Source organism: Salvelinus fontinalis, chromosome 5 (genome assembly GCF_029448725.1).
Source record: "Salvelinus fontinalis isolate EN_2023a chromosome 5, ASM2944872v1, whole genome shotgun sequence".
In the NCBI taxonomy this organism is placed as follows: Eukaryota; Metazoa; Chordata; class Actinopteri; order Salmoniformes; family Salmonidae; genus Salvelinus; species Salvelinus fontinalis.
The window spans coordinates 6,307,837-6,319,963 of NC_074669.1; the positions used below are offsets into that span (position 1 = coordinate 6,307,837).

The 12,127-nt window shown below is 41.0% G+C and overlaps 2 protein-coding genes and 1 non-coding gene across 4 annotated transcripts; all 3 read right to left on the reverse strand.

Moving 5' to 3' along the window:
- Nucleotides 1-1,354: 1,354 nt before the first annotated feature.
- LOC129854981 (A-kinase-interacting protein 1-like) lies at nt 1,355-4,371 on the reverse strand. 2 transcript variants are annotated; one of them, XM_055922198.1, is made up of 5 exons: nt 4,239-4,371; nt 3,798-3,952; nt 2,166-2,252; nt 1,975-2,085; nt 1,355-1,792 (listed from the first exon to the last, which is right to left on the reverse strand). In XM_055922198.1, the coding sequence occupies exons 2-5, from the start codon at nt 3,933-3,935 to the stop codon at nt 1,649-1,651; spliced, it is 480 nt and encodes a 159-aa protein (XP_055778173.1). In that variant the 5' UTR covers nt 3,936-3,952; nt 4,239-4,371; the 3' UTR covers nt 1,355-1,648. The 2 variants fall into 2 exon arrangements, with proteins under 2 accessions (XP_055778173.1, XP_055778174.1); XM_055922199.1 differs by lacking the exon at nt 1,975-2,085 and having other exon boundaries at nt 4,239-4,369.
- Nucleotides 4,372-5,081: 710 nt separating this feature from the next.
- LOC129854980 (60S ribosomal protein L27a-like) lies at nt 5,082-10,182 on the reverse strand. Its single transcript, XM_055922196.1, has 4 exons — nt 10,056-10,182; nt 9,878-9,953; nt 8,311-8,485; nt 5,082-5,250 (listed from the first exon to the last, which is right to left on the reverse strand). The coding sequence occupies exons 1-4, from the start codon at nt 10,165-10,167 to the stop codon at nt 5,122-5,124; spliced, it is 492 nt and encodes a 163-aa protein (XP_055778171.1). The 5' UTR covers nt 10,168-10,182; the 3' UTR covers nt 5,082-5,121.
- LOC129856341 (small nucleolar RNA SNORA3/SNORA45 family) lies at nt 7,971-8,102 on the reverse strand. The gene has a single exon (XR_008759747.1). It is a non-coding gene; the product is annotated as a small nucleolar RNA SNORA3/SNORA45 family (small nucleolar RNA).
- Nucleotides 10,183-12,127: the final 1,945 nt, after the last annotated feature.

Below are 12,127 nucleotides of genomic sequence, written 5' to 3' on the forward strand. Positions count from 1 at the left end.
TAGGAACTGTAAACAAGACCAGTGTGTTTCACTATATGTTGCACACTAAGCTGAGTTGTCTCTGCCCCTGCAGCAGACAGTGGGAAGGGGCTCCAGGTGCTGCTGTGGAATGGGAGGCTGATGCAGGTGCATAGTGACTCTAGCTGTGTGGATCCCTGCATCTCAGCATGAGCGGATCATCAGGGAGCTCCAGCGAATTCCTCCGCTGCCATGACAATTCGCTCTGCGTCCACACCACAGTGCTGTCCATCAGCAGGAGGACCATGCCATTGTCCAATCATGCTGCCATGGCCACTGAGGGTTTCGCCTACTCACCTGTGTAGTCTGAGAGGGAGGGGCCAGAGAGGGAGGGGCTAGAGAAGAAGGTGGACCTCCAGTTGTAGAGCTCAAAGACACAAAAGAGGTTGAACCTGATGCATCCACCTCTTCTTCATCCCTGTTGGAGGATGAGGAGGCAGGCGCTGTCAACCTGTTGGCCAGCACAGAGCTCTGTCCCCTGGACAAGCTGGTGACAGAACAGGGCCGACCCACCTGGAAGTACTAGAGAAGCCTTCCAGAGCCCCAGCACAGACAGACAGATATTGAGTACCCTCAGCTAAAACTGCTGACTGATTCACTATGCACAACCTGATACTGGGCACATCTATAATGTTGCCTAGTCACTTTACTCCTACCTATATGTAAATAGCTACCTCGTACCCCTGCACATCAACTCGGTACTGGTACTCCCTGCATATATCCATGTTATTTTTTACATTTTTCCCACTTGGACTTTTATTTATACATCACAAAAACCACCACATCCGATATACACCATGTTATTTTTGACTCATTGTTATTCACTGTGTATTTATTCCTTGTCACTTTTTATTTTACTCTGCATTGTTGGAAAAGGACCCATAAGTAAGTATTTTACTGTTTGTCTACACTGGTTGTTTATGAAGCATGTGAAAAATACAATTTGATTTAAGCTGTATGCTGAAAATGCAGTAATGTAAAACTGATGATTATACAAACCAAAACTAAGTACAACATGCATGGTTCAACCATAAATATGATTACATCTGTTGATTTGTCAGGGAAAGTACCCAAAAATTCCAGTCCACGAAAACGATCTACCCTGACATTAAGATCAGTGGCTCACACAATCACAGCTCAGCGTTTCACTCACTTCCTGGTTGTGAGAGAAGCGTGACCATCGGGGGTGTGTTTTGCCTGACAGACTCCAGACCTCACAGTCACAACTGTTTATATATTAAGGTTTTGTCTATCAGATATGAATCTTGTGGAGTATATGTATTAAACATTTGATTGAGAATTGTTGAGTTGACAAACTGTGCCATAAACTAAATGATCATTGATATAAAATATATACTTTATTATACTGATGACAAAAACAAAAAAAATTCTTTACATGATGCGTTTGGATAGACATTTTACATACAAAATTGAATATAAAAATAAAATCATGATTCAATCATCAAAATATGGCTTCTCATTTAGCAGCAAATTAATAACATTATCACTCTAACGCGACATTTCAACAGAAAACGATAGTAGGACGTGAAAATATGTACGTAAACATTCAGGTTGGGCAGTTTTGTTATTGTTAACAGAAAAATCATGGGGATTGGTCAGGGGTGAGAGGTTAGAGGTGAAATGTGAGGTTCATGCTCTCTCCTGCATTAATGCGTACTACCCGGGTCTGTTGCTGTGAGTCCTGCGCTCCTGCAGTAATTTTATAGGTACCTGGAGACACCTCAATGTGGAAATCCTCAGGTGATGACTGTGCCTGTAGAAACACAGGCATAGCTTAGTATCTCAACCACAGGAGTATGACAAGAAATGCCATTTCAAATGGCATGTTTTTGTTGACTTTCCCATTTGAATATATGGGCTCTGCCCTACAATTCTAAATGTACAATATGGCTTTATGACAGCTTGTTGCACTGAAAGGCTGTAACTTTGCCTCACATGTTTCCTGGTCTGCAGTGAGGTCCCTGGGTGTTGGTGAGATTGAGAATGGTATCTACACACATGGGTTCTCTCATTTTCCATAGGCTCTGTCTCCGACATGTAAAAGTTCTGTAATAAAAACATATTTATCTAGCACTGACAAAAGCATGCACAAAGTAAGGGCAGTAGAATTGGTTTGGAGCACATACCTTGCATTGATATGTTGTCTGTGCCATGAATTCAGCTATGGTCTCAAAAGCATCATCCAGGCTTGTGTGGGCTGAGTCTCCCTGAACCTGAATATGGACAGTTGGACATCAAAGCGGCAATCAGCAGTAGAAACAATAACAAAGAGCTATAGATGCAAGGACTCACCACCGATGCTACCAAATGTATAGTTTAACCATGTTGAGTCTATACAGTGTTTTAGATTTACTTTGTTGTAAACATTGGAGTTAAACAAACTTATATTATAAGGGGCGGCAGGTAGCCTAGTGGTTAGAGCATTGGGCCAGTAACCAAAAGGTTGTTAGATCGAATCCCCGAGCTGACATGGTCAAAATCTGTCGTTCTGCCCCTGAACAAGGCAGTTAACCCACTGTTCCTAGGCCTCAACAAGGCAGTTAACCCACTGTTCATAAGCCTTCATTGTAAATAAGAATTGGTTAACTGACTTGCCTAGTTAAATAAATAAATATATATTTTGGGTTCTGATAGGGTACGACAGTTGAACTAAGCTCATATAAAGTGGGAATATGTAACTTTTTGGGCAACCCGGCTAAATTCAAAATAGAAATGTGAGTTGTAGATCAAACATTTTACTTGAAAGCAAGTCTAAGAAGCAGTAGATATGTTCTATGTGCGCTATTTCTATGCTTCCCGTTCTTAAATGTTTTGTACACCAGCTTCAAACAGCTGAAAATACAATATTTTTAGTTGTGGAAAATATATTTCACAGCGGTTTAGACGAGACAATGATTCTCTACACTATATCAGCTTATTTTGTGACAAACTGAAATTAGGCAAACAATTAGTTTTAGCAACCAGGAATGGTCGGGTCAATTTCTGCATAGTGCAACTTTAAATTATATTCTTCAAGAATCAAAGGGGTACATATCCTTAATTTATTAGTCAAAAAATTGATGTAGCAATTGCATGAGACAAATTAGATAAATTCCCAAAATGCCCCAGTGCTTCACATAGTACAAAGAAACCAGAGAAAACAAGATAGCTGACAAAGACTGCACGGTTCCATGCGCGCAATAATACAATTATTGTGGATAGTCAAATTAATATAATAGTTCGTTTAAAACGTTTACATGCATACTTTGCATGAATAACGATGTCCCTAATAAATCTGTATACAATACATGGTACATCTGAAATTTGGCTACTGATGGGACTTTTTATAAATGCACAAATCGCCAACAAAACAAACGTTCTACCACAGTGACCATGTTATTCTTACTAAGACTATCTGATTCCGAGTTCGGACAAATAAAGTTTGCATGTGAGAACCATTTTTAAAATGCATACTTTCAGTGAACTCACTCCACTCACACAGAAGGGGAAGTTTGCGGTGAGTGTGCTAGCACATGCGCATATCAAATATTCACGACTGGAACGCCGACCAAAGTGTTGAGATGTCCTAATATATTTCGAAAGATTAAAATACCTGGTTTTCTGTGCAATCTGCGTATGCTTACTTCGATTATGACCTTACGCCGATTAAGATAAACATAGTATGGTGTTTACATGACTAACGCCATACTCGGCCATAATAAATGTAATATCGAATTAATAGTGTGCATGTAAATGTACTCAATTACACATAAGCCTACCTCCTCACTCACGGCGTTGTCATCCTTTGGTGTTGTACTGGGATACGGATTCGAACTAGACCAGTCTACACTCCGTCTCGAGGCTCTCTCCAGTACTTCTAGGCCGAGTCTGGCGGAGCGGAGCAGGGATAACTCCATCTGCCAGGCGTGCCTCGCTATAGAAAACAACACCGCGGGTCAAATCTCTGCTGTACCCAACCAACCGGCAAACAACCCTCTTATGACAAGAAAATGATTGTAGAATAACGTAAACATAACGCTGACGTCACAATCTCCATTGCTTTGTGCACGCAGATTTGACAGAGCACGAGCAGCAATGCAAAACAGGCAGTGAGCACTCGAGTAGATCCCTAAATTCGAGAATATGTTGAACACGAATTCCCATCCAATCATAATAATTTGTGTGGACGAGAAACAATGTATTCACAGAAAGCTACTTACCAGAAAATTTACGCCCGTTTAAATTACTTTTGCGCCCACTAAACTTGCTTTAAAGATTGTCGTCACATTTCCGGTGTAGGGCGCCGCCTTTATAATCTGGATTGACTAGATCCCGCTCCGTCTCTCACCAAATTAATCCTTTATTCTGGCGTTAAGTGTCAAAATATTTAATTAATTCAAATGTTATTCAAAAATGAGCAATGCCCATTTTTGAATAACATTTGAATTAATTAAATATTAATTAAATATGGCCAGAATCAATGTGCTGTGAAATGGTTACTTACACTGCCGGATGTAATCATGTCTTGATTAAAAATAGTTTTTCCATTAGTGACTCTTTTAGGTTGTTTTGGTAATGTAACAGAGACATCAAATACAAAAACTACAAATGTACGCCTACTTCATTATAACAGAAAATCCAGGTTATTAAAATAACTTCAGTCATGACCCGAAAACTGTATTTGACTCACCCGTGGTCACAAACCAGGTCCTGCAAAACTATTTGTACAGGTTGACCTAGCCAAACACTGACACCTCATGCATCCTATTATCCTGACAGTTATTTGGTGGATTCAAGGTAACTTGTAGATCAGCGATTCTGTCCAGGCCAATTGCAATGTCTCAAACACACCTTTATTAGCCAAATCAGATGTGTACATGCTGGTTGGAACTAGTCTCCACACCCTGTAACTACAAGGACCAAGGTTGTTGACAAGTGTGACAAAGGCATTGTTCTATGCAGCAAATCAATCCATTCTGTTCCTTTGACATATTTTACCCAACAATGTGTGAGCTAAGCTTCAGGCAACATTTACATCTTCGACAGACCACAAGACAAGTCGATCCCATTTATACAGTTTATTCGAAAAACACTGACAGGAGCTTATGCCATCAGCACACAGGCTCCTCCCACTGCTTTGATCTTCTCTTCCGCCCGTCGGCTGAAGAACTTTGCCTTGACGATCACAGGCTGCTTGGGCAGCTTGCCTTTGCCCAGCACTTTGAAGTAGCCCTGTGGGGAGCGACAGAACCAACATTAACCAACACATCTACACACTTTTTTGGGGGCCTACCTTCCCACAAAGTCTGTCCTACATGCCATTGCCATGTAGTTACTCAAGTTTAATCTGCAAAACGAGTGACCCCAAAATGACAGGCAGCAGATCTTGAAGACATACATGGTTCAAATTACCACTACCACAATCTCTATCCCCTTGATAAAACAGCACAGCAGCTACTGCAGTAATGGTGTTCCACTAGGATCTTTTTCTCCAGCTGTAGTGGTAAGGGTAGCGGGTCGTTAATACCCATCAAAATCTGTCTGTTTGCATGGACTGTATCTCAATCCATCCGCCTATGTCGGCCTTCTGCGGTGGAAGAGATACAGCGCCGTTTGTCAGACCAGGAAACATCCCGACAGTCTTCTCACAAAAACGTCTATAGCGTCTGAACAGTTTGCCCTATAAACTAATGTGACCACTCTGGAAAGATGACTCACGAAAAATATGGCGTTCTCCGTTTTGCTCTACGACCCCCACAAGAGTCACGGGACACGTCGGAAGTCGGTACTGCTGATCTGCTAACTTCTGTCTGTAGCATCCAAACAGTTTGGGCTACACAGTAACAGGACCCCACCATCGAAAGGTGAGACTTTCACAAACATATCGGTTGTTTTGCTCTAGGACGCCCACAAGCCTCATTTGATGTTAGCCCGGTACCAGTTACATTTATAGAAGTACTTTAGTGCAATGTTCCCTCTAAGCTGCGCGTCTGCCCAGCTCCCCCAGGACTTCCAGCACAAGAAATTTCAGCCTGTGCAGAGAAGCACAAGATTGAACTTCACTCAACTTTCTAGAGTTTACCCCGTTATTTAACACTATCAACGTTTCCCTTCACTGTGGGAATTGTGATCAAATCAATACAATATTAGCTATTCAATGCAACATACCGAAATGAAACTAACTATGTGGTGGCCAGGGTAGCTTTTGTTGTAGGCAGAATGCATCAGAGTAGGATTCTATTGCATTGATAACTCAGGGCCGTACTCTACAGACTGGCGCTCCATAACCAATCAGAGCTGCAGTAGGCCTATTTGCAAATAGACCATTGCCATATATGGATCTGTGCCACTCACTTTGAACTGGACTGTGTTTACAGCATGAGAGGTTGTGAGTAGATGCGCTTGTTGAGATCAAAGCAAGAGCTGCATGTAGCAACATGTGCACGTTTGTTCATATCCTTTGCTAGTTAGTGAGTTATTAGCCCAGTTATAGATAATTCTTAGTCAGCAATGGGGGAGTGATTGTAGGAAGCAATCTTTGAAAGGTGAGTCAGGTAAAATAGCTTTTTTTCCTACTTAAAGGGGCAGAGTTGTATTTTGAGACAGGCTTGAATAAGATTTGTAGCTAATAGGCAGCGGGTAGCATAATTTGTCTGATTCTCTGTAATAATGGTATGGGAATAATGATGAATTTTATTTTGTAAAGTGGTTTCTTGCATCAAACACCACAGTATAATTTCTCAGTCACATTGTCTGAAAGACAAGTGGATAAACACTTCCATTTTTTCCATTCCACTTCCATTTTTTTTATGGTAGGCCACTCTGGTAGGCCTGCATTATGATCAAATAGCCACAATACCTTACTTGACCACTGTTAAAAATAACTTAACAGGTACAGCCTCAGTATTCACAGTAAACGCACAGCGAAAATTGCTGAATTTTCACAACTTCAGCAGACCTGAAATTTGATCAGCGGCAGAATTTTTTTGAGGGAACATTGCTTTAGTGTCGGGGTTATATATGGGTAAAAATACAACATTTTAATATTTCTTAGATATAGGACAGACACTTCAAAACAAACTTCTTTACAATATATATTTTTTAACTATCTGTTTCGCTATGCATGAATACATTATTCAATGCATTTCTATGGGCTAATAGCAGCAAGGCCAAATTCAACGTCTCATTAAAAAAATTATACTTACAGCAGTCCTAAAATTCAAAATCAAATGGTCATACCAAGGATCATTTGGCTATCTTAAAACAATTCCATATGTTAGCCGGAAATATATATATTTGTAAAAAATTACATTATTTGCAGCGGTGGCAACAATATAGCAGCGGTGGGCAGCCACTGCTAAATGAATATAGGGGGAACACTGAACACAGCTCTTTTCACACCAATGTCAGTCAAAGATTCCATGCCATCAAAGCCAGCATGGCTACAACAAACTAGATTAAAAATATATATATATTGACACCCTTGAGCAAGCGGTCAGGAAGCCAATATGTTTCTCAACAACAGCAGGGGGCTGTCATCTGTTTAGGGATCTTATTATGGACTTTTTATAGCAGTTCATTTTGAACAACCAGCTAGTACGCAAGCAAGCTCCCAACATGCCTACATTTAAAGATATATATTCTGTCTGATAGAGGGTAAAGGCCAAGAGCTCCCGCACAAACCTGGGTCTAGAACAGTCTAGGCTAGTTTCAGCCGATGACTGAGGTTAGGTCAGTAAAACCTGTGCTGGGGCTCATAAAGACATTTACTGTTGCATGAGTGCTGACTGTTATGGAAAATAATTTGTCCTACTTGTGGAAAAACCAACATCCTTATCAGGGGTGGCTAACCCTCCTGAAGACTACTTGAACATGTCCAGCAAGAAAAACTCATTTTAGTTTTCAGTTCACTTTATATATGGCCAATTGATGTGTTTGTAACAATGTATGACACTTGTAACGGTCCATGTGGCCGCTTGACCTATGAGAGGACCAGTCGGTGAATAGGAACAGTCTTCACTCTGAGAGAACTCTAGCACACCAAGACAATGGTGTTTGTCAAGATGAGACTCTTGAGTCTCTGGCTACATCACTCACTGTGTGGCATATTGAACCCCACCATAGCAGTCAGCCACTAACCAGGCCTATGATTACCTTAATCAGATGTGTTAGAACAGAACCGAAGAAAAGGCCTGTAGAAAAAGCCATTACAACAACTGTTTTCCATTAACTGTATGAATCAGCAACTTCCATATGGGACCAGACATACTGTCCTGTTGGGAAGATACTTACAGCGCGCACAGCATCAATGATGGGAGCGGGGCCCTCAGGCTTCTTGGCGTAGTTGAGCCTGGTCTGCTCGCTCACCAGCGTCCACAGCTTGTCGAGGTTGACAGTTGGGCAGTGCACCGTGTTCCTTTTGAGATGGTAGTGTCTCATACCCACCTTACCAAAGTAGCCCGGGTGGCTGTGGAGGCACAGAGGAGACCAGAAAGGTGATATATCAAACACATTGTGTTACACCAATTGTTACTGGTGATGAAGCTGAAAGTAAACAGTTCAGTCTTAGGACCTCTACAATACATTGACGGCAAACTAGGTCCAGGAGAGATACTTGTGTAGTTTAATGAGACAGATCTAGATTCAAACCTAAGAGATCTCTTTTGGCAGTAGTGTGGGAGACATCTACACCCCCCCCCCCCCCCTTTTGAGTGTTATAGTGTAAAGACAACAGCCCTCCCACACCACATGTCCCTGCAAGAATTACCGTAGTACCAGTAAACAGCATTTTTCACTGTTAGCCAAATTGAAAATGAAAGGCTTAAAATATCCACACAAAATTGCATTAGTTAAGTGTGCAACACTGCAATATGGTTTAGATGAGAAGCTCCTGTATCATTTGAATTTCTATCCTTTGTTTGTGTGTGTATATACACACACACTTTGGTATTCACAGTATACTAATAGCTGTACTCACACCAAATCCACCCTTAAAGTTGCACTAAACACAAATCACTCCGCCATTTCCTGGTTAATGAAACAAACAGTGCACCTAATTTCAGTTAATGTGACAAAATAAGACAGTTTAGTGTTGAGAATCATTGTACCATCTAAACTGCTGTGAAATATATTTCCCATAATCAAAAATGGTTTCTTTCATCTGATTGAAATTGTTGTACAAAACCAAAAGACAGACACCAAAAAAACAAAACTTTAAGGGAAGCATAGAAATAGTGCACATAGAAAAAATCTACCACTTTTTAGACTTGCTTTCAAGTCAAATGATAGATCTATAACCCACATTTGTATCCGAATTTGGGTCAGATTGCCCAAAAAGTTGCATATTGCTACTTTATAACAGTTTGCCATGATGATAATGTAATCAACAGAAGAGATCTAAAGCAGTAGGCCAGCAAATCCATCAGCTATAAGTACCTGACTATTTCCTTATAGGTAAAGCATTTAATAGTAACTTTACCAGAAGCACAAAATGAAAGTGATGAGGGATGATTTCATCCCACAACCTTCAGTAATGTGAGCAAACTACTATGTATTGGACATATAGATGTGTTGGCAACAATGCATGACACTTGTAACTGCCCATGTGGGTGACTGGCCTATGAGAAGGCGAGTCGGTGAATAGGAACAGTCTTCGCTCTGAGAGAACTCTAGCACACCAAGACAATGGTGTTTGTCAAGATGAGACTCTGAGTCTCTGACAATCACTCACTCTTAAACAACATTGATAATGTTGTTTTCTTACTACTGAAGCCACCAAACAATGCAGTGTAGGCTTACTGTAAGATATGCTGAATAGTGTCACACTGAACCAGACAAGGTAAAAGTGCTCTCTACTCACTATTTGTCAAAGTTAATTCTGTGGTGATGCATGCCACCAGCATTACCACGACCTCCAGGATGCTTCCTGTGCTTGCCTAGGAAGAGAAACGACAGTTGTCACATCTTGTAATATTATAACATTATTATTAACATTATAAACACACAAGTATCACCAATGTTGACTATGCTCAACTCACCGATACGACCATGTCCGTGGCTTACGTGCCCTCGGAGCTTCCTGGTCTTGGTCTTTTTGGTGGGCTGCAATACATCACTTGAGGTTAGCAAACTAGGTAGCAACACAGTCATGATTGGCCCACCAGTAGGCGACCTTTTTAGCCAAGCATGTCATGTCAACCACCAAACAGAAGACTTCACAACCTGGTCAATAATCAAATAGAAAAATATACACCTAGGCATAATGCACTCGATCCTCATCTTTGCTCTCCCCCTACCTTACCCCTGCCAGGTAACGTTAGCAGCTAAATGACTAGTTAGCTAAAAAGCTAATCTAGCACAACAGATCTCTGGTCACAATGGCCAAGATTGTAAGTATTACAAGACGCATATAACACATTTTACAAAGTTCCGTGACGTAATGTATGTAATTTACGACATCGTAATCTCGCCAGTAAACGTGGTTACAACGAGTTAGGTTTGAACGGCATGTATCCAACATCGGTGAGTTTTCGCCGATTTACGTTTCTTCACCACATAATCAGTAATAGTGACATGGGAGTGGGACATTGTCTGTCACATATAATACAATTTTACAAATGTGTTTTTTTCTACTCGCAAAACTCAGGATGGACATAGATTTAAGCCCATTTCTACAGCAGGGGTATACATGTAAGTACCTACCATCTTGGAGGATAAATTAAGAGGAACGCGAATTGGAAATCTCACGGTTTTGCACGAGATTTGCAACGCGACACAACTTTCAAAGAACCTACAGCGACATCAGACGGACGGTCCGTGCTATACGGAATTCTCGGGACGTCCCTACCCCCTTGAAGTTTTTTTTTTTAATTGTTAGGTGAGGGTTATGGGACGGACAGAAGAAAACAAATATGTGCGAATACAAGCTGATAAATTGAGAAGTTTATGAATATGAATTGAAACAATGCTATTAATTCCTGAATTAGACTGAATGATATCGCAGTTTGATCCCCAACCAAATCATGATCACACGAAGCTGCAGTAGGCCTATTTATTTATTAGGCTATAACAACCTTTTTGCAGATACCAGTTATCAGTAATTTTTATTGGACAATTTACATCCCAGCTAGCACATAACGTTCTGAGAACCATGTTTCTTAGCGCTTGGCGAGAGCGTAGTTGTCCTATGGTTATTTTGCATACAACCTTCCTGCAACTTTCTGGGAATTCTGCAAGATAGCTGCTTCACACTGGGCACACACTGGTTGAATCAACATTGCTTCCACATAATTTCAATTAAATTACGTTGAACCAACTTGGAATTGACGTCTCTATTCTCTCTACTCACTTGACCTCTGCTGGTCTCTATTCTCTCTACTCACTTGACCTCTGCTGGTCTCTATTCTCTCTACTCACTTGACCTCTGTTGGTCTCTATTCTCTCTACTCACTTGACCTCTGTTGGTCTCTATTCTTTCTACTCACTTGACCTCTGCTGGTCTCTATTCTCTCTACTCACTTGACCTCTGTTGGTCTCTATTCTTTCTACTCACTTGACCTCTGTTGGTCTCTATTCTCTCTACTCACTTGACCTCTGTTGGTCTCTATTCTCTCTACTCACTTGACCTCTGCAGGACTCGAGTGATTTGTAGCTTGTTTTTATTGTTGTCTGAATACAAGACCTGTTTGGGTTATTGCTCTGTCCATCACCGAATCTTTGCAGCAATCACAGGCAACACCTCGATGAGCAACTGCAACAGGAGATAGCCCTTTTCCACCAACTGGATCATGTAGAGAACATCACCTTCATCTACCAACCACAGTTCAGCAGTGAGCTGGTGAGCACTTCACCATATTTGTTCACTTGAACAATGCTCTTGGACCTTTTCTTGTTTGACTTAATCGGCAGATGTTCTTGGAGTATGTTTGAAATGGCCCCTTTTAGCCATTTGTTGTAGAAACAGAAGGCCATCCCACTGGTTAATAAATCAATGTTGTTTCAAAGAAATTACACTGAACCATCGTGGAATAGACGTTGAATTGACGTCTGTGCCCAGTGGGATGTCACGTGATTCCTTTGGTGTTGTACAAACATTGTTTGTCGACACAAC